The sequence below is a fragment of the Podarcis raffonei genome, chromosome 13 (assembly GCF_027172205.1).
Source record: "Podarcis raffonei isolate rPodRaf1 chromosome 13, rPodRaf1.pri, whole genome shotgun sequence".
NCBI classification, from domain to species: Eukaryota; Metazoa; Chordata; class Lepidosauria; order Squamata; family Lacertidae; genus Podarcis; species Podarcis raffonei.
In genome coordinates this window covers 39,899,009-39,922,431 of record NC_070614.1, presented here as the reverse complement: position 1 = coordinate 39,922,431, position 23,423 = coordinate 39,899,009, and the positions used below count along the sequence as shown (strand labels likewise).

Genomic DNA, 23,423 nt, shown 5'->3' with positions numbered 1-23,423 from the left:
ACTTCTCTCTCCCCCTCCTCCTGCCCCAGTTTCCATTCCCTTCTACACATAGTCAGTGGGAGCACTGAGCATGCTCTGTCCCTATTGGATTGCCTTTGTAGGTGTTTCCCCCTAGATGGCTGGTGTTCTAATTTTGGTACTTCTGCAAACTTTTGAATTCTCCTGTACCTGCTGATATATCATTTTTTAAATGGCCTTGTTTTGGCTACAGCCCTGTCGACACCCACCAGCCAAGTTTGCCACTCAGTGATGCTTCCCAAGTGATCGCCATCATCTACTGATGCTAACCCTGGGTTAACTACGCATTCTTCCCTTGCTCACCTCCATCTCCTCCTCCTTTCTCTGTGGCCACTTCTTTGCCAAGTTGCAAATTTTAAGCTTCTCTGGGCAGAGACTTCCTGTTTTGTGTTTCTTTGTAAAACCCTAGGTGCAGGGATGGCAGTATAACAAGCCCACCATGGAAGCCTTAAAAGGCTTAAAAGGCCGTATCCTCCCATACAAGCCTGTTTATGGGTTAATATAGGGATACCTTTAAAGTCCTAAATGGCCTCAGTCCAGTATACCTGAAGAAGCGTCTCCACCCCCATCGTTCTGCCCGGACACTGAGGTCCAGTGCCAAGGGCATTCTGGCGGTTCCCTCACTGCAAGAAGCCAAGTTACAGGGAACCAGGCAGAGGGCCTTCTCGGTAGTGGCACCCGCCCTGTGGAACGCCCTCCCACCAGATGTCAAAGAGAACAACAACTACCAGACTTTTAGAAGACATCTGAAGGCAGCCCTGTTCAGGGAAGTTTTTAATGTGTGACATTTTAATGTATTTTTTAATCTTTGTTGGAAGCCGCCCAGAGTAGCTGGGGAAACTCAGCCAGATGGGCAGGGTACAAATAATAATTATCTCCAGATCTTCTCTGTTTCATCTTTAGAGGTGCATTCAGTGGGACAATACTTTTAAAGCTCTCTTATACCACTTTGACAGTCATGGAGGATCCTGGGAACTGTAGTTTAAGGGTGCTCTGAATTGTAGGTCTCTGGGGGAAGCCATGACTGTTATGGTGTAAGAGTTTAAATGAATGGTGTGGATGTGACCTGATATTTTCATCTCATGAAGATCTTTTTGTAAAAAAAGAATTGGGACCTTTTGGTTTTGGGCATTCCCTAATGGTTGGTGCAGAGTTTAGGGTTCTTGGGCTGTTTCTAGGCAGGTGCTCCTTGTGGGATCAGTGCTCCTCATTGCAGCATCCATACATCAAAACGCCAGTCCGTATTTCCCCCCTTTTAATCTGGATTAGAAAGGTTCAGAAAAGGGCAGTCAAAATGATGGGGCGGGGGGGGCGGAATAGAACAACTCTCCAACAAATAAAGGTTGCAGCATTTCAGACTTTTTGGTTTAGAGAAACAGTGCGTAAGAGTTGACAGAAGTTGACGAAATTATGCATAGCATGAAGAAAAAGGATAGACAAATGTTTTTCTCAGTCTCTCCACATTAGAATATGTGGACATTCAGTGAAACTAATGTTGGAAGATTCAGGAAAGAGAAGAGAAAGCACTGAGTTGCTTTGTAAGACACAATGTGTATTTGTATGAGAGAAACAAAGGTAGGGATATATATTTTCTATATAAAAATGTGTAACATGTAACCAGGCACAAAATAGTTTAAAAGTTATTTGTTATGCAGTAATGGCAGGCCAAAAAAAGAAAAGAAAAAAGACAGAACACCAGGTGCTAGAAATAAGATTTACTCCAGGTCTGATGTATTTTGTAAAAAACAAAAACAGAAACCTTCCTCAGGAGCGCTGTAAATATATGAGTAACATAACACAGGACATCGGCTATTAAGTACTGTACAAAATACTGTATAATAATGAGTTCCAGCTGATACAAATGGTTTGATATTGGGTTTGTTGGTTACTTTTGAGCCTCACTAATGGGAATTTTTGGTAGTTCTCAATATTTAGGAGTTGGCTCATTTGTATGTTTTCTGCTTTCAAAAAGGTTTTGTTATACGTTTTGTTTACATACCTTCAATTCCTCCACTATCTTTTTCTTTTTACAAGGGTTAGATTGAAAACTTTTGTCTGTCATATATTCTGTATGTGATTGTGTGAATGGAGGTCTCTTCAGGCATTCAGCTGAACATATGAATGCCAAACTGTGTAGGGTGTGTGTGTGTGTGTGCGCGCATGCATGCGCGCATGCATGCATGCATGCCAGGTCTGACTTCGGTTTGGTTGTTCTGGCTCTCCCCTTGCTCAGCCACCGTGTTCTGCTTTGTAAGTCGCTTTCAGCTGCTTTTGTGGGGGGGGGGAGTTAAGTAAATTTAATTGATAATAATGTTTCATGAGGAAACTCTGCATAGGGATTTGATTTGCATTTGCTCAAACGCGAGGAAAACTGCGCGGTCGAGAACTCTGATAACGGCACCTGAACACACATAAGTGTTACGTATTATATTTTGGACTTGCTATCCCATTTCTTATATGTATTGTTTGTATATTTATGGTGCCCTGAGGAAGGATTCCTTCCCCCCAAACACTTTGGGCCTGGAATAAATTTCTGGTACTTGGGATTCTTTCTTCCCTTACTGCCTGCTGTTGGCGCCACCCGGCCTTTGCGCGTAGCAAAATGGCAACCGCGAGGGCGTCCTTCCATTTTGGAGTGGCACAGGGAGGCCTCTGTATCTCCTCGAGGGCCCAAAGGCGTCACTCTCTGTACGAAGGGGGCCTGTTGAATTTGCAACCGCTTTGCAGGGAGGCCGGCGTGCATCAGGAGCTTTAAAGTATTGCTGTGACTCTGCTGAAGAAAGGGTGGCGGCGGAGTGGGCTTGCAAAGCTGAGTGGACAAGCCAGTGTGGTGTAGTGGTTAAGAGCGGTGGACTCGTAATCTGGGGAACCGGGTTCGCTTCCCCGCTCCTCCACATGCAGCTGCTTGGGCTAGTCACACTTCTCTGAAGTCTCTCAGCCCCACTCACCTCACAGAGTGTTTGTTGTGGGGGAGGAAGGGAAAGGAGAATGTTAGCCACTTTGAGACTCCTTAGGGCAATGATAAAGCGGGATATCAAATCCAAACTCTTCTTCTTCTACTACTCTTTCGGGGTCATGTCAGCAGGTGACATCATGCATTAGAAGGGTTGGGTTTGTCACGTGGACACCTGTGGAGGTGGCTCTGCCCAGTTATGCCGCATGAGGTAATATTGACACGGCTACAACTGCAGCCTTGAGAGACGCCTCCCTGTCATCCAATTTCCTCCTCGGAGCACTCCCTCCCACTCCATATCCCATTTATGAATGGTGCAGTGTGCTCAGTGACTCCCCACAAATAAATTCACTTGTATATATCCCATTTTCTCTCTCTGCCCCACCTCCCCCCAATGCAGATTGTGTTCCCCGAAGTCATGTGAGCTAATCCAGAGTCCTCATGCCTCCCCACCCCCCATAATCCCTTGCTGCTCTCTGCCCTTGAATGGGATACAATAGCTTTGGGTGGGAGTGGCCGTCTTGAGCAAATATGCTGGTTAGGTGTGTTTGCTTTGGGTGGGGAGCTGGCAACCTTTGCTGAGGTGATTATGTTTGCATCAGAGGCCGTTGAAAACAAAGCTGGGAGGATGTTAAAGATCCATCCTATATAAAGTTTGTGCAACCTGTTTCTTTTTTTCTTTTCCTGTCCAGGGGTGGGGAAAAGCAGTCTTCTACTTCGCTTTGCGGACAACACCTTCTCTGGTAAGTGCTGCCCTTTGTTCTCACTCATTAGATAGCCGGTGTGGGACTCGGACCCAAGAGCGACCAGGGTTCGAATCCCTGCTCAGCTATGAAACTCACTGGGTCACTGTGGGCCAGTCACAGTCTCAGCCTAACCTACCTTTCAGGGTTCTTGGGTGAATAAAATGGGGAGGAAGAGAACCGCAGAGTGTTTGAAATTTGCCAGGCACATTTTGTGCCTGGCTATCGGCCACTTGCGACCAAGTGAAGATGCCCTGGCGCCAGGATGGCACCTGATGTCTCCACCATCTGGAGGTGCATGACTAGGGATCCTTGGATATTGACTGTTTTCACACACCAGCAACATGTCCTGTAGAATTCTATCTGTTCTATTTTTATCTGCACCATCATAATGAATTTCAGGAGCCAAAAAGTAATATTGAAAAATAGGACTTTTGAACTGTCTGCCCCCAAAATGGCAACTTAGGCACTCCATTTTTGCGACTGTAACCCTGGTTTAAGCAGCCATTTGGCACCTAGCTTATAGATCTGAGTTTCTAACGCTGGAGCCACATATGCCGCCTTGAGCGCTTTGGAAGAGAATGGGATAAATGAAGAGCTGTTCTCAACACAGAGATCAGGTAGGAGCCAAGACTGCCAACCTATCAAGCATATTGCAACAGCGGCCATATTCTCTCATTATTTCAACCCCTTCCTCAGGTCTTATGAAAGGGAGAGCAGGGACGAGCCCATTGCTCCCACTGCCTCTTGCATGTTCCCATTCATGCAGCCCCTCTCCCATGTGTTGGGGGGCTGAATGTCGGCAGAAGGGGCTACTGGAAAAGGCTCCCCATGTAATGTAGAACCCAGATCTTCCTGCAGTCTTAAACCACGCAGAGAGTCTGCTTGAGTAGAGCAGAGTCCTCACTGCAGGTATTCAGATGAAGATGAGACACTTGCCCAAAGCCACCCTGTGAATCTGTGGCTAAAGGTGGGATTATCTCCTAGACCCAACCTGCATCTCATCCCAGTTTTATCCACTGTGATGACTGCAATGTCCTTTGGTGTTTCAGCCACCACAGTGTAAGTGCCCTTTGACTCCAAGAATTATGAGTTGCCTGTTTTATGGTCACCTGTTTCTATCTCTGTGTTGTACATATTTTTATCTTCCTGTTATCTGTAGTTCCCCATATAATTTTTTTTTTTTGGGGGGGGGGTGATTTCCCACTGGAAAATTTCTAGTTTTGTTAAATCTCCGTGCCAGTATTTTTCTCCTCCTGTCCTCTGACCTCCTGCTCTAATTTTTCCCTTCCGCATGTCTCTCCCAGGCAGCTATATCACAACCATTGGGGTAGATTTCAAGATTCGGACGCTAGTGATAAATGGAGAGCGAGTGAAACTGCAGATCTGGGACACTGCTGGACAGGAACGGTTCCGAACCATCACTTCCACGTAAGCATGGCACAGATGTGGGGTATGCCTGGGTATTCTAGGGGCAGGATGGAGGGTGGAGGTTATTTTGAACTCTTTGAGAATGTGGATTGGCTCTGATGCATGTATATGGGGAGCACGCTGCCTTGAAACTTAGTTAACAGGTGGGATAAAATCCACAATGAAAAGATGTGGAAAGTTTGGGATTTCTGGTTTCAGAGCAAATAACCCTTTTTTCATGTTTTCTGGGAGAGGTGCAGAGGTTTATTCCAGGATAGGGAACCCATTTTATGGTCTCTCTTTCTGCTGTGACAGGTATTACCGTAACACGCATGGTGTCATCATCGTCTATGATGTGACGAACGCGGAGTCTTTTGTTAATGTCAAGCGTTGGCTGCACGAGATTGGGCAGAACTGTGACAGCGTCTGCAAGATCTTGGGTGAGCGAATCAGAGTTGAAATCCTAGCTTCCCACATTCAGTCGTCTAGTGTTTAACGGACATGTGTTCACAGTATACTGAAACCTAGTTATCTAAGCTGAAGGCCAAAAGATTTTCCCAAGATGCAGTGCTCTTATTCATGCCAGGTCAGGTCAGGTGGATGCATTAATACCCCAGATAAGTATGACTTGTATTTTAACTTTGGGATGGACCAGTGGGTTTGGGGAACAGGAAACCTAAGCCCTGAGGTTTAGGCTAGAATCACACATAGTGCATTCTGGTTAATATAGGAGCAAATATCAGTGGCGTAGCGTGGGGGGTGCAGGGGGGGCCGGGCGCAACATCTGGGGGTTAGGGTTAGGGGGCGCAAATCCACGGGTTAGGGGGCGCAAATTACTTGCCTTGCCCCGGGTGCTGACAACCCACGCTACGGCACTGGCAAATATGCACTTCTGAGCCATCAGTGGAAGTTCTTTCTGGACTACTGTGGCTTCATTTGTGGATGGGACAGGCTGTGGAGGTGATGATTTAACCCCCTTTAGAAATGTTAGAAATTACCTAACATTTTCTAAGTGTTGCACATATATTAAGAGGCAAGATGCTCTGCCCGCAGGCTCACAAGCAAATAGACATGATACAAAAGAGAAAGGAATGGAGATCAAAGCAAATGCTGGCGCAGCCTAAGGATGGTCTCCCCGCCCCCAGTGTTCTTTCTGGGAGGCAGCAGGGGGTATAGCCTTCAAGCAGCCCTAAGTCACCTGGCTGGTGGTGCACTGTGTTCCTTCATGCCGGGAGAAGGGAAGAACTGCATCCTGTGTGCAGTTGCTTGGAGTGGGGTTCAGACCATGTGCACTTAATGGGTAGCAGGGTCTTGGGCAGATAATTTTTTCCCCCATAACCTCCTTCCTGATCCTTTTAAAAAAGAGAAAACCTTAAGGTACCAGGGCTTGACCTTGGACTTTCCATGTGGGAAGCATGTGCTGTACAACTGAGCTAAGGTCACAGGTGGCTTTAAAGCTTTTTCTAGGGAAAGTTGTTCCTAACAACTTAAATTGGTGCAATAAATGGCTCTCTGATCTAACCTGACAATCTGGTTTCTGTTGAGCGGTTGTACTGCCTCAGCTTGGTAGCTTATGGGGCAATTTTCCTTTGAATACTCTGGTTTGGGAATTTGACGTACTCTTTTTGTCTACACCGCTGGTACTCTTACAGTATTTCCTCTGGTAATAATTAAGGCTGTTGGATCCCTCTTTGTTGCATTTGATTCCGCTTCTGATTCCTCCTCCTTCCTTTCCCCCAAATTGTCATCAGTGGGTAACAAATGCGAGGACCCATCGCGGAAGCAAGTGGAGACAGCTGACGCCCGGCGGTTCAGTGAGCAAATGGGAGTCCGCCTCTTTGAAACCAGCGCCAAGGAAAACCTCAATGTGGAAGAGGTGGGTGGGTGAGGGTGGAGACGGGAAGAATGAAAACACACAGTACCTATAGAGCAGGGATGGGGAACCAATTTGGCTCCCCAAACCACGCCCCCTTGCCCCTTAGTGAGGTCAACTGGTGGGTAGGAGGATAGGGTTTAATCCTGCATTGGTTGTGAACAGGACTGCGTAGCCTAGTCGGCAGGATTTAATTTTAAGTCATCAGTGAATTAAATATCGGAACCTTAAATGGGAAGTGGGGTGGGCCTCTTCCTTATTAAGTTCCTGATCTTGGGGACTTGAAAGAGAAGAGAGGTTTGCAAAAAGCCTTTGCAAGCCTCTTTGCTCCCCTTTCAGCTCCAGAGCTTGTTCCAATTTTGAGCGTGTGGGAGAAGAGGCTTGCAAAAGGGGTTTTGACTGGTGGGTGCCCCTGCTGCATGTCAGTCACGAGGCACAATAATGTGATCGACAGGTAGGTGCTCTCTCAGCCACCCATCAACTTTATCCTGCGAGGTAGATCCTGATAAGGATTTGGCCTGTGGAGCCACAGGATTTGGCCTGTGGAGCCACTCCCTATTAGAGAAATGCCTCTGTGCCTAATGGGTGTGTGCGCACGCGTTGTTGGTAGGGAAAGGCAGGCCCATCACTCTGTATTTTTCCTCCGCTACAGATGTTCAATGCCATCACAGCCATGGTGCTCCGGACTAAACAGGAAAATCTGGCACGGCTCCAGCAGCAGAATGAGGTTGTCAAAATCAACAAGCCCAAAAAGAAACCCTCCGTCAAGAAATGCTGCTGAAGGGACAGCCCCCATGTTCTCCTCTTCCTCCCCGCCCCAAAATCCTGAGAATGACTGACTGGACTGTGGAAGGGCTGGGTGGGTGGTTAAAAATAGCTGCCGTTATGTGTGCATGTGTGGTGGGGGAAGGGGGGGCCTGGAATCCTGGCGGGAGGGCACGGGCGTCTGTGTGAATGAATGCCCACAGCACTGGAATGGCACTCCCCTCCCCACAACCCTTGGAGAGGTTGAGTTGCTGGAATGGAAAAATCTATATACTGGCGCTGAAATCCCTTCTTGCGTTGGGGATAGAGGCGGGGGAACATTGAAGAGCATTAAAAACAATGCTGAAACAAATTGCATAAAGGTGATGAATAGGAGGATGAGGGGCATTCTCTACTTCCAGAAAACAAAAATAACCTCTGCAGTGTTGCCTATAAACTCTCTTCTCATGTATTTTACTTATCGTCTTCCTCTACCCTCCATTCCCACCCTGTGTTGCCATGGCGCAGTGCAGCTCGAGTATCCATTGTTGGGTCACTGTGATACGTGTGTGTGTGTTGCGGGAGAAAGATGTGTATTTCTTTTTAAGGGGGGAGGACAATACAGCTGTACCTGTGACTAATGAGGGATAGGATGAAACTGGGGGAATCCAGTGCCTCAATTCACAATACTTCACCTAGCAATAGTGGGGATTGCCCCAATTTTCTTCTTGGCTTGCGTTTGCTAAGAAATGTGGTCAGAATACTGTCCTGAGGCCTGGGTTAAAATCCAGGATGCAAACCTCTCCTACCTGGGTTTGGAACAGGATTGTTCATCTCTTCCCCATAACCCCTCTCCTGTCTCAGAGCAAATTGTCATGTATATTCATATTCAAAACAAGGTTGGGGTTGGAAAGGTCTCTTTGAAACCTCCCTGCCTTGTATTAGCAATTGGGGTACCATCCTGTCAGCCCAGCCTCCCTCCTGAAACTGAGGAACTAATCAGAAGGTGTGTATATGCCAAACTTGGAATATGAAACATTGTTTGGATCTGGGAGGTGGGTCTCCACCCCACAACTCCAAAATGGTGGGTACAACAGGGTTGAAATTGTATCTGCCCTCCCACCTCTGTCTTTAAATATGGGGACCTTCTGACTGTGCAATACGTCTGCTTCATGAATTATTTTATATACACAAAAATGAATTATGTACATAATTAAAACATCTTGTGTTAACCCACTGCTAATGGCATTAAACCTGTCAAGGAGACACCACTGTTCAATAAAGAAATTTAGATATGAAACCACCTCTTATTCTTTTATTTCTCCAAAATGTGGCTACCCATCCTTTGGTGCCAAGAGGGATTTTTTTGTCATATTTCCATCTGTTGATACCCTCTGGAATAACATCTTGTTTTTAGCTCTCTGGAAGTAAAAGGTCAAGATGCTGCTCCCGCAAGGAAAGAGAAAATGTTAGTTGATCTTCACACAAACATTTTTTTTGGTAGGGTGGGATATCAGCTCTCTGATAAAATAAAAAGGAGAAGTTCAGAAAGCTCATTTTGAAACTGCTTCTAAAAAGCAATATTAACATTCTGAGTCATAGCACCTTGAGACACCACAGTTGCACTTTTTCCTAAGTACTGGCATCTTTCCTATTGGAAAAGAAAATAGCAATATGCACACACACCAGAAACGACAACACACACATTTTTACATCTAGTAGAGGGGAGAGGATCAGATTATTGCAGTGGGTTGAAAAATGATGGGTGTTCCTATGTTGCTGTAAAAAAAATTGCAATCAAATGTGTTGATGCTGGATAATGATGTCATTTGTTGAAAGTCTGACAGGCCAACCGGAAAAAAAGAGTTTTGGCTTTAGACCAAGATGGGTGAAAGCTCATATTTCCATTTCCTCTTGTATTGCCGCTGCTTCTTGCTGAGGCTGTGCAGGAGAGCTGAGGGAAGATGGGATAGCCATCAATGTCCGGATACTGTGAAAGCCTGAGTTACTAGGAGGGCTCCAAAGGACCACTTCTGTACAAGGATTCCTGTAAGAATGAGGGAGGATGCTAGTTACTGATGCAAATGATTTTGCTTTCTAGTGTTCCTCTTCCCAAGTCTTATGCTATACTTACAGAGAAAGAAACACCTCTTCAGGCACAAGGCTGACTCCTCCAATGGGCTCTTGTAGGAAGGATGGATGTGCCAGTATGGGGCAATCTGCCATAATGAATTCTCCATCCACAAGTACACTGTTGTGCTCATCCTCGTCTGAACTAGCTTCTTCACTTGCTCCATCTTGGGACAGCCTAAGAGAGAGAAAATCTCACACAATGAAGCCTTGTTATTCTGCTTCTCTGACTGCCCCCTCACAAAGCAGTGGTCCCCAGTACCTCTGCTGCAGTTCTTTCAGGCGTGCATATGCCTCCTGCCACTTGGGATCTTCATCGTAGAGAGGGAAACCGTTGGAGCTGTAGACATGGTCATTGTCCAGGCTAAGAGAGTTGAAGCGGGCAGCCATCTTGTCCTCTGAGAGGAAGTGTTTGGAACTGGGTTCCCTGTTGGGGCACAGAGAGCAATGGCAAGGAGTCCAGGGTCCAGTGACACCAATCCTGTCCTGTACCAATTCATGCCAAGCTCACTTTCCCCACTCTGCCCTTCAGCATGGCCCATCATGCACTGCAGCACATTAAAAGTTCATTTGGCATTTTTAGTGTCGGATACAAAAAGCACACAATGAAAATTGCATGTTCAATAGTTTATTCATTGTTCTCAGAAAACTACAATGGAATATATTTAATCAGCAAAAAAAAAAAAAAAAGCTTTTAAGAAAAAAACATGATGCAATTGTAACCTGTATATGGAAGAAGAAAGTGGAATATGAATATGGAAGTTTCTAGCCCCAATCGCTTCATGCACCAGCCATTACTCCTCATCTTATGTCACACTTACTGATCTCTATGCTCCAGATGGCGTTTGAAAGCGAAGGATGTTGACCGGCACCTAAAACAAAAAGCTACAGTTGTACTCGAGACTCAAAGATCTCCCCACGCTAGTTGCTCTTCTCCCACTGGCCTACTCTTTTACCATAATTATAAAAGCTGTGCTTCTTCCTCTTTGCAGACCCCAAAGTCCATGGATTTGCAGGACCCCTCCTTCCTTCCCCACAGCACTGAATTAGGTTTTTTCTCTTCTCCCCACCCACACCCACCCAGGGCCATTGCTAGGGAGTGGTGAGGTGGGGCCCAGCCAGGGGCGCAGGCAAGGAGGGGGAGCAACATTGGCTAAAAATATGTACATAAATAGGTCTATAAATAAAAGGTTTTAAATAGGAGTGTGAATTGAATTGGTTGGGGGCGGGGTTGGAGGAGAGGTGGAAAGAGGAGCTAATTTGTCCATGGCTAGGGGGCGCAATCTGGACGGTTCTGCCAGGGGCACAAGATCACCTAGCTACAGCTTTAAGGCCCTTTACAGAACCAGAATGCTTGAAGGACTGCGTACTTCTATTTATACCTTAAGATATTTAGCCAATAATCTTCTACAAGTGTACCTGCCATCTGAGACAAGGTATGAGGCAGCAGGAGTGAAATACCTCCCCCAGAGAGGCTTGCCTAGTGCCTACTTTGTTATTTTGCTGGCAAGTAAATACATTTTAAATGTTTTACACTGCTGAGTTTCACTGTCTTGTTACAGTTATTTTACCTAAATTGTGTGTGAACTGTATTGTAAAGTGCCTTCAGAATATATAAAGTCCTGTAATCAATTAAGTTCCCTGAAAGTTTATGACTGTAGCCCACTGTCTGCCCTTTTGCCTCTTTCCTTCAGAACTAAGCTGCAAAATAAAAAGCCCAACAAAATGACTGCATTTTCCTTCTCTGGCATGTTTTTTAAAGCTTCCAGCAGGTCGGTCACCTTTTTGCCTGTGAATAAATGCCAGAGAGGTGGGCGCTATCAAAATCCACTTTTCTCTCCCTCAGCCCATCCTCAAAATGTATCCTTTCCTCTTCATGCAAGCAAAAAGCCTCATTGTGCACATGCTTACCGGGACTGCTGTATTTTACTTAAGTTCACCAAGTCCTGGCTTTGCCTTATCCATGGCATTCTGCGTGCTGTGTGCCGCTGCCTGCCGGAGGGCATGGTGTGGCTCCAACCCCTGCTCCCAGCCAAGAAGGAGCAGCACGTGGATGGGCTGGATGGAATAATTGTTGGCGATTGCTGGCCAGTTGTCTGATCCATCTGTGAGGTAAAACATAAAGGGAGTTAAACTAAGACTCTCCTCTGTAGCACTAATCCTGCCCTGAAATACTGTTAGTGCAAGGGAGCTGTTGAATCACACTAACCTGTGAAAAAGCTGCCTATTTTTAAAGGATTGTTCTGGTGCCTTCAGCCTGATGCAAAGCGGAGCTAGTATATTGATGGAAGTGTGTCGTTGTGTGTTAGAAAGGATTTGAGAGAGCATCCTAGGGTTTATACTTGGTTCAGGCAGAACACTGACCAGGCCTGAAGAGCCTTCCCCTTCCCCTGTATATGACTGAGCATAGCCGATGATCCTCTGAAGCTGTGCACTTTAGGGGGCAATTGATATGAGCAAGGAAGCTGGTCTCATGTGATCTTTTTATTAAGTGGGCCCTTTGCATACTGTTTAATTCTATTTGTTCCTATTTTGTCTGTAAGCCGCCTCAAGTCTCTGCCGGGGAAAAGGGGTGGTGCATGCATGCATAAATTCCTTTGAAAAGCCACTGCCTTAGATATTGCACCTGTTGTCTTCAGGCGCTTTTCCAGCTGCTCATTTTGAGACGTAAGGCTGAGTCCCACATACAAAGCTCCTTCCTGTTTCTTATCAGGTAAGGTCTTTATCAGAGGGGTCTCTGCAGATGCTCTTTAGGTTTCCAACACCTTAATTAAGCAAAGTGTTTCCATCAGATAGTGGTGGTGTTTACATTGGATAACTCTTGGAAGTTGTGCATAAATCTAGAACAGTGTGTCTGTTCAAAGTAATACCTGATGTAAGGTTACCAGATGTCCCTGTTTCCGGGGGACAGTCCCTGCATTTACAAATCAGTCCCAACAAATTCCATCTATTTAGCAGGAAGTTGAAAAGTGTCCCCGGATTCATTGCAAAAAACCTGGTAACCTTAACCTGATTGTTGTGTAGGATTCAGCTCTACCATCCTGAAAAGTGTTATGTGTGTTTTTGATTTTGAGGTTGCTAATGTGTTAGTGATAAATCTGCAACTGCCCCTTTTTGTCCTAGAGGCTCATGAGATCACAGGTCCCTCTCCCGTGATCCTTAAGGCCACTTCAGGATAAAGGAAGTTTGCCTTGACCCGACTAGCGCTTAGCTCTCCCTGCCAAGGTTTGGGAATCCCAGCAGCCTTTGCGCTCACAGGCAGCCATTTAAAGACGCTCCCATGATGCCTTGCTACAGGGCTAACCGAAATAACGGAATCCCAAGATGCTTTGCGCTCGCCACAACCTGGTGGGCGTGTCCACTCCACAGGAAAGGGCGTGGTTATATTCAAGGTGGGGCTGGGCGCCCCTTGATTCTCTGAGGCACGTGCGGCTGCCGCTGTGCGGTGGAAGGAACGTGACGCCAGTAACGGTCGGTGCAGACAGGCACGCGCGAGGGGGAGGCGGGTTAAAATGCGGGTCTGGAGATAGCGTCTGCGCATGCGCCGTTAATATAGCGGCAGGGGATTAAAAAATATATGCCTCTTACCGTTCGGAAGTCTGTTCCTCACGCTGCTCTTCACAACGGCGGCGCTTCTACAGCAGCCTGGGGAACCAGCAGGGTGTAAACCAGCGACCAAATTTCGTCTTCACGTGACGAGCGAGGAGGGGGGAAACACTCTGATACTCGCGCGAAGTGTGCCGGGAAACGTAGTTCCTTTTTACACTCTCGGTCCATGTTGCTTTGACCGCGGAGCCTCCGAATCCCGTCGTGCCTTGCGCTTTTTCGTCGCTCCGGCTCTTCTTAATCATAGAGACGAGACAATGTCTCAAGGGCTCATGCGCGCCCCCTAGTGTCCGGCTTCGGCATTGGCCACGTTAAGTGAAGGATAAAGGAAAGCGCGTCGCTTCTGCGCCGAATGAATGGAGCGCGGGCGCGTCTGGCTCTCATTGACCGGGGCGGGTTTGCATGAGCAATTTAACATCGCGGTCGTTTGCGTGCTTACTCAGAAGTAAGTCCCACTGTGTTCAATGGGCTTACTCCTCGGACAGTGTGCATAGAGTGTGCGCTTTGCCTGGACCAACGTTTGCTGCAATGCGGCTCCTCTTTTTGCTCCGCGCTCAGCATTATCAAGTGGTTTTTTAATTTTATTTTAAAGGGAACTCTGCATTTCTGTTAAGCTGCTTTTCTTATAAAATCAAACTCAAGGTAGCTTGATAGAAAAAACATATAAGTATTGCAGCAAAATTAAAACTCAAAACCAAGGCAGCTTACCATCAAAATATAAATCGTGTCCAAATTCAACATGCAGTAGCAAAACAAAAGCGTTATGTTGACGCACGGGGCATTTTAAAAACTCACATTAGATGCAGTGTTTACATCTCCTTTTGTCGAGGGAGCCAGATTATTTGCAGCATGTATTGTGGGGTTAGGGAACTGGTGGCCCTGCTGATATTTCTGGAATACAACTCCCATCACCCCAATTGTTGGCCATACTCACTGGAGCTGATGGGAGCTGGAATCCGCCCCCCCCCCAATCTGGTGGGCCACAGGTTCCCTACTCCTGATGTATCCTATTTTGCCTTGCTGGAAACCCCACATGCTTTGGGATCATTTGTCACACCCCTGGGTGAGGTTCATTGGACATGGGGAGCATGTAACATGGCAGCCTGTTCTGTGGTTCCATGTACTGCACTGGGATGCTGGTGAGACCAGTGTGTCATACAGGAGAGATATTGTTCCCATCTTACCTATTGACATCCAAGGCCAGGCTGCCTAGATCTACGCTTTGGTATATTGCAGGAATTAGCAGAATTGGGCTTTACAAAAAATTGAACTTGGTCAAGCTCCGCAGCAGGTAAATCAACTACATAGGTGGGATTTTGTTTTGCCAAGGACGGAATCTGCTTATACTGTAGTGCAATCAGGGCTTGGGGTGGGACATGCCTGGGCAAATAAAACAGTATTTCTTAGCAAAGCAAGAACCAGTGTCCATCCAGGCAGCACTTGCTGCCTTGACTTCTCCTGCTTCTTCCTCTTGCCAGATGGATGTTCAGCGATCCCTGGAACTCTTGCACATGACTGTCTACTCCCAGAGTGTCTCACCATGTGGCAAGTACTTGGCAGCTGGGAACAACTATGGAGAGATTGCCATCTTCAGGTAATCTGGGGCCTCTTAACAAAGACTGTCCTCTATTGGGAGAGGGAGCAATTATCTCTGCATTTTCTCACACCTCTGTGTTTCTTCCTCTCCAGCCTTTCTGCAGCACTGAGTTCAGAGGCTAAGGAGGAGAGCAAGAAGCCAGTGGTGTCCTTTGTAGGTAGGTGAAAAGTACAGCCTCTACTGGAATTGTTTTTAAGTTGCTTTTATCGTTATGTTGCCTGTTGTTGCTGCCCTGGGCTCCTTCGGGAAGGCTAATGGGATATAAACAAATAACAACAACTGCAAGGAGTCCAGGAACTCCCAAGATGCATTGAGCATCCATTCCCATGCCAACCTGCTTGTTTATTACGGTTGGCCGTTTGTGGCAATGCCAGGAGTTCCCATCAAGCAGATCCCCAGGCCCAGCGTCAGAATGCAGCATTGGCTGGGCTCCAGGAGAGCCTGCTGTGGCTAATGCTGGCATCATTTAATAAATAACTAACTAAATGGCCTGGCCTTGAGATGAGAAGCACTGGGCTGGGTGGCTCCACCCTCCACCCAAAAAAAGCCCCCAGCCTTTGGGCCCTTACATAGGGCCTCTCCATGTGTCATATTTATTGTGCATTCATGATTGTTTGTCTTATGATGGTATCAGGACGGTTATTCGCAGTCCTGCTTTCAATAATAATAATAATAATAATAATAATAATAATAATTATATAATAATAATTTCCATCTCCGCCAAGCTAAGCAGTTGGCTCCTTACCTCTCTCGCCCTGACCTAGCCACTGTGATCCACGCGACGGTCACCTCCAGACTGGATTATTGTAACTCGCTCTACGTGGGGCTGCCCTTAAGACTGACCCAGAAACTCCAACGGGTGCAGAATGCTGCGGCGAGACTCCTTACGGGGTCTTCGCTGCGAGATCACATTCATCCGGTGCTATATCAACTCCACTGGCTCCCGGTGGAGTACAGGATCAGGTTTAAGGTGCTGGTTTTAACCTTTAAAGCCCTATACGGCCTAGGACCCTCGTACCTACGGGACCGCCTCTCCTGGTATGCCCCACAGAGAAACTTACGGTCTTCAAATAAAAACATCTTGAAGGTCCCAGGCCACAGAGAAGTTAGGCTGGCCTCAACTAGAGCCAGGGCTTTTTCGACTGTGGCTCCGACCTGGTGGAACACTCTGTCACAAGAGACTAGGGCCCTGCGGGACTTGACATCTTTCCGCAGGGCCTGCAAGACAGAGCTGTTCCGCCAGGCCTTTGGCCAGGGCACAGCCTGACTCCCTCCCTCGGCAATCTTCGCGGAGCTCTGGCCCAATGGTGGCCAGTGGCTTGAATTTAATTAATTTTATAATGAATGATTTTAGAGTGTTGTTTGTGTTGTACTTTTGTATTGTTTTATTGTTGTTAGCCGCCCTGAGCCCGGCTTTGGCAGGGGAGGGCGGGATATAAATAAAATTTATTATTATTATTATTATTATTATTATTATTATTATTATTATTATTATACAGTGGTACCTCGGGTTGAGTACTTAATTCATTCCGGAGGTCCGTTCTTAACCTGAAACTGTTCTTAACCTGAAGCACCACTTTAGCTAATGGGGCCTCCTGCTGCTGCTGTGCCGCCGCTGCACAATTTCTGTTCTCATCCTGAAGCAAAGTTCTTAACCCGAGGTACTATTTCTGGGTTAGCGGAGTCTGTAATCTGAAGTGTATGTAACCTGAAGCGTATGTAACACGAGGTACCAATGTAATAATAATTGATTATTTATACCCCACCCATCTGGCTAGGTTTCCCCAGCCACTCTGGGTGGCTTCCAACAGAATATTAAAAAACACAATAAACCATCAAACTTTAATTTTTTTCCTAAACAAGGCTGCCTTCAGATTTTTTCTAAAAGTCAGATAGTTGTTTTATTTCCTTGACATCTGAAGGGAGGGCGTTCCACAGGGTAGGCACCACTACCGAGAAGGCCTGCTGCCTGGTTCCCTGTAACCTCACTTCTCGCAGGGAGGGAACTGCCAGACGGCCCTCGGAGCTGGACCTCAGTGTCCGGGCTGAACGATGGGGGTGGAGACGCTCCTTCAGGAATACTGGGCTGAGGCCTTTTATACAATATCATTGGGGAGGCATCACAGAAGAACTAATAAAGCAGAATGATGTGTGGATGATTGTATAAATCCACCACCAACATGCTATTATTGTGCCAATGATGCATTGCAGGATACACCTGGAGGGGCCTGTGCATCAGTGCCATTATTCAGTGCCACCGCCTGCCCCTGCCATCCCTCTAAAGTGCCAATTTGGAGACCCTCTCCCCACCTTAGCTGGGTGCCTGTGTGATGATTTGCCGTGTTGACATACCTAACACGACTCCTTTAATTTTAAGGGCCCTTCACTGAGGGGAGCAGTGGGCCAAGTGGTCACAGTGGCCTCTCCTTCTCACAGTCCTGCCCCTGCTGATTGGTAAGCTAACCAAGGGAGGGGGCTCTCCCAGGACTGTCCTTGCCCCCAAGGCCCCTTTGAATCTGGCCACGGGCTTGCAAGCCCTCTGCAAATGAGATTGAAATAAAATGCGTTCCTGGCAAAGTTAAACTCTGGAACTTCAGGGTGGCAAGCTGGGGATTTCCCAGAATGCACTTCACCACTGCCATGCCAAAATCCATCCATTTCAGGTGCTGCTTCTTCCCACAGCTCACGAAGGTCCCGTCTATGCCCTGGTTTCCACAGACCGGCAGCTGCTCAGTGCTGGCAATGGGGAAGTCAAGGCCTGGAACTGGAGTGAGATTGTGAAGAAGGTAAGGGCGGCTGGCTCATCGGTTCCCCTCCCACGTTTCTCCCGACTTCCTTTTGACTGTGTTCCTCTTAACCTTCTTCTGCCTTCTGCCGTAGGGTTGCAAAGAAGCCTGGAGCAGGAGGCCGCCTTATGGGTATAACTTTGATTTCCCCCTTTCACCATTGCCATCTTTCCTTCCTCTTTATGCATGTACAGATGGCAAAAATTCTCTCTTTGCTTTTCTGCTCAGGAGCAGCTTGGAGGTGCCAGAAATCAACAGCCTTCAGCTGAACCTCAAGGTACAGGCGCAGTGCAATATGGGGAGGGTTTGGCATGGTTCACTCATCTGCCTCGGCCTCATTCTTGCTGCTTCTCCCCCTTCCTCCTTCAGGATAATAGTCTTCTAATGGCTGGGGGAGACTGTTCCATTCACATGATGGATCTGGAATCTGGCGCCTTCACGGTGAGTCGTGCCTCTAGCATCATGGGGCTGATGAAATGCCGGGAGAGAAGAGGTTTATTTAAGGCAACTCCTTCTCATCTCCTACAGGGGCTTCTCTGCATTAGAGTATCCCAAAATTGTTATTATAAACTGGAAATAAATCCTCTTAATCTGTCAGATTCTCAATTTCCAAACTCCAAGGCTTTTCCCCTTGTTTATGGTTATTGAAAACTTAATAAAAATAGCTTTTCAGGATTCTGTGTTGTTCTGCAACAGCAATAGAGTATCATAATATAATTTCTCAGTTATTCTGTAGCATATCTCTGCAGCCTCCAGAATGTGTCCTACCTCCATCCACTGCAAGTCATACTCTGTTTCGTCTCTCTCTGTCACAGCATGAATATCAAGGCCACACCGATTATATCCACTGCCTGGCCCTTCGAGACCAGCTCAGAGAGTGCCTGTCAGGGAGTGAGGATGGCACCGTGCGCCTTTGGGGTGAGGATCTGCAGCCTCCTTGCCGCCTGCTGTTTCTCTGAGAGATCGTCTCCCCATATAATCCCTGCCCCGTGCTTTAAAATCAGTTGGGCAGATCCCATCTGCATGTCCCATCTCTGAAGGAAGCCAAATCTGAACCCTGTCAGGGTAGGGCCTTCTCAGTGGTGGTGACCCCGCAGTCCTGAAACAGGCGTCTTGGTTACTTATGTTCGCTGATTTGAATATGACTCGGGCAACATCCACACCATACATTTAAAGCGCTATGATACCTTTAACAGATATAAAAAACCCTGTGAACTGTAGTTGGTCAACAGTGCAGGAAACTGTAGCTATGTGAAGTCAGCACTCTGAGCAAACCACAGTTCGCAGGATTCTCCGTGACTGTTAAAAGTGGTATCATCCTGCTTTAAATGTATGCTGTGGATGTAAGCCATCTTTGGGTATCAATCTGTGCCTTTTAAACTTCTGTTCTCTGTTATATGGCTAATGGTCGTAAGGTTTGTTTTAACTCTTGGATTATATCTTAGATTCCATATTTGTTTGCTCTTAGCAGTTTCTTGAAAAGCAGGGCGGATGTCACTTACTTAAAGGTGATTCAGAGAATATCTTCAGAATGTTTGGGGACGAGCCAATGCCACAGGGATCCCACTGCTCCATTTTCTTCCAATCTCTTTAGATGATCAGTTGCTGACACCCCCTTTGGCTTGTTTTCTAGGACTGGGATGGTGTATATGCAACATAGGAAGCTGCCTATACTGAGGCCTGTGGTCCATCTAGCAACATGTTGTCTATGGTTAATGGCAGGGGTTTCAGGTGGGGTCCCTCCCACCCCTTAGTAGAGATGCTGAGGATTGAACCAGGGTCTTTCTGAATGCAAAGAGATGATCTGCCACTGAGCTACAGTTGACTAGACAAACCATGGACTTTATTTCTCTCTCTTTGCAGATTTACGTACTGGAGGTCAGGTTCAATCAATTGAAGTACATAAATATGAGGTAATGTAATCATCATCATCAACAACTTTATTTTTAATGTAAGAAGGCATCAAACAATAATCATAAAGGAAAACAAACAATAAAATATTAGTTATAATAAAGCAAAATTAAGTATATGACTGGATATTTTCCTGACGTTTGTCATTCCAAAACATCATAAACAAACTGTTGTTCCATAGATTAGGTTGACTGTTGTTATTTATGCATTCTCCTGTAATATGTCAGTTTAGATAATGGAGCTATTATATTCCACGTTTTATGAAACCACTCAGATAAATAGTGGTCTAATTGACCACTATACTGATCTTAGCAGCAGTGAGAAAGATTAATAGCCCATTTCCAAATCACCATCCAGGATTAAACCCTTTTAGATAACCTTATGAGGTATTGCGGTTTTATCCCATTTCCCTCTGCCCCAGGGAACACAGTGCCTTCCTATCCCTCCCCATTCTTCCATTCTCCATCTATCCAGAAATTTTAAAAATAATTTACAAAGTAGAGAAAAATATGCAAACTAAGCTGCTGTTATTATCAAAGTGTTTGCAACTCCTCAAAACAACAACCCCTAATAAAAACTAGGAACCTATATTAACAGGAGACAACATCACACTTGCGATCTCATATTTTATTGAAGAGAAACCTTTGAGGAAATGGAGCCCTTACTCATTTTCGATAACCAGCTTCACCACTTAACCATTGCTTCCTTCGGCCACCTTCCCCTAATGCTCCCCTCAACTCCCTTAGGAATGCAACAGGCCGCAGAACGGGAAGTGGATCCGTTGCCTGGCAACCGAGTCCGACTGGATGGTGAGTTCATTGACTCTTGGCTGCAGAAAGAGAACAGCTTAAATATCCCAAGATGTATTGAGCTGGGGTGCAGCAGTCTGGGAGGGAAGGAGGAGGTTGTTCACTGAGCCTTGCTGTTCTCGGATGTCGCATGGGATGTCCAGAGACGTTGGCTTCCCTTCTTTGGAGCTCCCTGTTCTGCCCATATTTTCTGAAACTGGCCTTGGAAGCCAGGGGGCCTGTTGACATTTGCAATGGACAAGTGTTTGGTGTACTGGGTGAGCAAAACTGCTCTTGCAGAGAGCTTTTGTCATCGGCAGGTTGTGGGTTCCCTAAGGCAGCCGTCTTCCACTTTTTCAGATCTGGGGCGCCCCTTTAACATGCATTTGAAGGACCCATTTATTAACCTTTCCCTTAGGTTTGTATGGTGGCTGCACCTTAGACCAGTCCCTGGCCCTAGTATGGAGGGCCCTGACTTCCCAGTTCAAGATCCCTCCCCTCAGGTCTCCAACCTTTTTGCTGTTTCTCCTTCCACAGGTGTGTGGTGGAGGCCCAGCGCTCACTCTGTGGCACCTGCGGTCCGTCACACCTACCACGATATTCCCCGTGCCCCAGTGTCAGCAGCAAGTCATGTTCTACCAGGACTTGGTGAGTCATTCCCCCTGGGGGTTGGGGGACACATAGCCTCCCATCTCGCTGGCTTCCTCATTCCCTTGATTCCTGCATTTCTTCCCCCTGCTCCTTTGTTCTTATTCCTTCATCCAACCAGTCTTATTTCCCCTTCCTTTGCTCTTCCCTTTTGCGCCAAATTTTTTATTCTTCATAAAAATGGTTTCATTGCCACCCACCATAGCTGTCAACTTTCAGATTTGAAAATAAGGGATCAGCATCCTCGAAAATAAGGGACCAGCAGCCTCAGCTGTCCCGGGGACAGTCTACGGGATATCTAACAATCCGGGATAGCAGCGGGAAATGGCTCTGGAATAAGGGAATTTCCTGCAAAAAAAAGGAAGGTTGACAGCTATTCAACCCACCCTTTCACTCAGCACCCTGTTTCCCCGCCCTGATGATCTGTCTTCCGCAGATTCTCTCGGCTGGCCACAGCCCCACCATTAACCATTTACAGATCAGTGGGGAAGTGAAGGCTCAAATCCCTTGCATCCCACGTTGCATCCACTCTCTTTCCATCAACGAACACTCGCCAGAGCACAAGGTAAGCTCCTGGGCGGCAGGAGGGTGTCTGGCCTGGGCTGGAATTCTGCTTGGAAGGGGCAGGACGTGGGGGAGGGGCTGAAATAAGAATGTGCCAAGCTTCCAAGGAGCAAGGGGGCTTGGTGAATGAGAGGTTGGACCTGCAGAAGTAGTGAATTTGGGCTTCAGTTTGTAGAAACCCAGAGGTCTGGACCGCCAAATGGCGAGTTTGTGGGACCCTCGCCCCCGGTAAATTAAAACAACTATATCCCTATAAAGTGGGAATCTCAAGGCAGCCGACAAACCAAATTTAAAACACAGCTATGAGTAAACGGCAAATTATCTTGGGAAAAGTATGTAAAAAAAAAAATCAACCCCAAACCTGAAGCGATATCTGTGGCACAGAAATGAAAACCACACTGGAGAACCATACAATAATAAGGGGGTGGGCCATAGGCCCATTGAACCTAGGAGGTTGAACCGAGGTGTTGAAATAGCAACAGAAAGGGAGTCATATGTGCTCCATAAGAGAGGGAGTTCTCCAGTCTGGGTGCCACAACCCAGAAGGCCCTGCCCTGCATACTTGCCAGTTCTGCATTCCTCAGCCTCCATCAGAGATCTGACTGGGGGTAGGCAGAGGCATGTGGGAGAAGATGGTCTTTTATTAGGACTGGGGTAGGAACATTTTGCAATCCAGGGGTCCCTTCTAAGCAACATTTGGAGGGTCATATGCAGGGACAGGACCAGAGACAAAAAGTTGGGGTGGGGGGCAAGGAATGTAAACCTTACCTTAGTACCCTAGGCTAATTCCTACATGCACTCACACTCCCCTCCAGGCAAACAAGAGGCATTGTCAGAGTTCAAGGACACATCCCAGCCAGGCAAAATAATAAAATAAAATAAATCACTCAAGGAAGAGTGCAAAGCATGACCACTGAGGGCATGGCCTGGGAAGAAGGTGTGTGGCCCGGGGAGAATCCCAAGGATCAGAGACCTGGAGGACTGGATGTGGTCCCTGCCCCTGAGGTTCCTCATCCCTGGGCTTGAGTACTTGCTGTTTTCTGCTGGGCAGAACAATGGCTTTGTTTCCGTGGCTGGTGATGGTGGGGAGCAAAGCAAGAGAGAAGGGGTGGGCAAGGTTAGAAGCAGAGCGGGTGGGGCAGTGGGTGGGCCTTCCGCCGCCCCATAACTGATAAACCTCTTTCCTCTCATCTTCCCTTCCTCTTCGCCATCAGGTGCTGACAGCTGCCGGAAGCAGCCATCGCATCGACGTCTTCACCAACTTTGGTTACCGGGCCTTTTCCCTCACCTTCTCTTAAGGCTCAGACGATTCCGTTTCCATAAACTGGTGCTGTTCAAGGAGTGCCTGGGCAGGACAGGCAGCGCCACTCGACAGGCTGCTGCGTTCAGGGATGAGTGAGCCACAGGTAGCTGGACTGTCAGTTGGGAAAAGGAGACTCTTCACTAAGGAAAAAGAAACCCCTGGACCTGCTTGGGCATGAACTTCATGGGTTTTAAAGTTGTGGGGGGGAAAATGAAAGGAATTGGGAACTGTGTTTATTGTAACTAGAAACCCCCAATTCCACAGTCAGGATAAACCTTACATCACAGGCAAAAAGCTGTTAAATCTATTTCGAGTTAAATGCATTAAAACAATTTTTTTTAGACTGAAA

General features: G+C 46.9%; 3 protein-coding genes across 7 annotated transcripts in view; 2 read left to right on the top strand and 1 right to left on the bottom strand.

The window, feature by feature from the left end:
• Window positions 1-9,041, top strand: part of LOC128400923 (ras-related protein Rab-35-like) — a 14,690-nt gene extending 5,649 nt beyond the window's left edge. Inside the window, exons 2-6 of the mRNA XM_053363641.1 lie at window positions 3,664-3,714; window positions 5,022-5,145; window positions 5,440-5,564; window positions 6,876-7,000; window positions 7,650-9,041. Of these exons, the coding sequence (XP_053219616.1) occupies window positions 3,664-3,714; window positions 5,022-5,145; window positions 5,440-5,564; window positions 6,876-7,000; window positions 7,650-7,778 (554 nt within the window). The 3' untranslated portion in view covers window positions 7,779-9,041. The remainder of the gene's footprint in view (window positions 1-3,663; window positions 3,715-5,021; window positions 5,146-5,439; window positions 5,565-6,875; window positions 7,001-7,649) is intronic.
• On the bottom strand, window positions 9,035-13,672 carry HCFC1R1 (host cell factor C1 regulator 1). 4 transcript variants are annotated; one of them, XM_053363626.1, is made up of 6 exons: window positions 13,460-13,672; window positions 11,783-11,976; window positions 10,693-10,743; window positions 10,134-10,298; window positions 9,890-10,049; window positions 9,035-9,788 (listed from the first exon to the last, which is right to left on the bottom strand). In XM_053363626.1, exons 2-6 carry the CDS (start codon window positions 11,974-11,976, stop codon window positions 9,750-9,752), a joined length of 609 nt encoding a protein of 202 aa, XP_053219601.1. In that variant the 5' UTR covers window positions 13,460-13,672; the 3' UTR covers window positions 9,035-9,749. The 4 variants fall into 4 exon arrangements, with proteins under 4 accessions (XP_053219601.1, XP_053219598.1, XP_053219599.1 ...); XM_053363623.1 differs by having other exon boundaries at window positions 9,876-10,049; window positions 13,460-13,664; XM_053363624.1 differs by lacking the exon at window positions 13,460-13,672 and adding an exon at window positions 12,081-13,166 and having other exon boundaries at window positions 9,876-10,049.
• THOC6 (THO complex subunit 6) lies at window positions 13,223-23,423 on the top strand. 2 transcript variants are annotated; one of them, XM_053363571.1, is made up of 13 exons: window positions 13,223-13,342; window positions 14,956-15,071; window positions 15,167-15,231; window positions 17,757-17,860; window positions 17,955-17,992; window positions 18,089-18,137; window positions 18,230-18,301; window positions 18,676-18,778; window positions 19,724-19,773; window positions 20,518-20,580; window positions 21,097-21,207; window positions 21,644-21,772; window positions 22,986-23,423. In XM_053363571.1, exons 2-13 carry the CDS (start codon window positions 14,956-14,958, stop codon window positions 23,067-23,069), a joined length of 984 nt encoding a protein of 327 aa, XP_053219546.1. In that variant the 5' UTR covers window positions 13,223-13,342; the 3' UTR covers window positions 23,070-23,423. The 2 variants fall into 2 exon arrangements, with proteins under 2 accessions (XP_053219546.1, XP_053219547.1); XM_053363572.1 differs by lacking the exon at window positions 13,223-13,342 and adding an exon at window positions 13,823-13,922.

Excerpts from the sequence above, each read along its gene's own strand:
- THOC6 (XM_053363571.1), top strand. The coding sequence starts at position 14,956 with ATGGATGTTCAGCGATCCCTGGAACTCTTGCACATGACTGTCTACTCC. Across the intron at positions 17,861-17,954 it reads GGAGTGAGATTGTGAAGAAG|GGTTGCAAAGAAGCCTGGAG; the intron begins GTAAGGGCGGCT and ends CTTCTGCCGTAG. Across the intron at positions 18,779-19,723 it reads TGGCACCGTGCGCCTTTGGG|ATTTACGTACTGGAGGTCAG; the intron begins GTGAGGATCTGC and ends CTCTCTTTGCAG.
- HCFC1R1 (XM_053363623.1), bottom strand. The coding sequence starts at position 11,976 with ATGGATCAGACAACTGGCCAGCAATCGCCAACAATTATTCCATCCAGC. Across the intron at positions 10,744-11,782 it reads AGTAAAATACAGCAGTCCCG|GTGCCGGTCAACATCCTTCG; the intron begins GTAAGCATGTGC and ends TTTTTGTTTTAG. Across the intron at positions 10,050-10,133 it reads CTGAAAGAACTGCAGCAGAG|GCTGTCCCAAGATGGAGCAA; the intron begins GTACTGGGGACC and ends TCTCTCTCTTAG.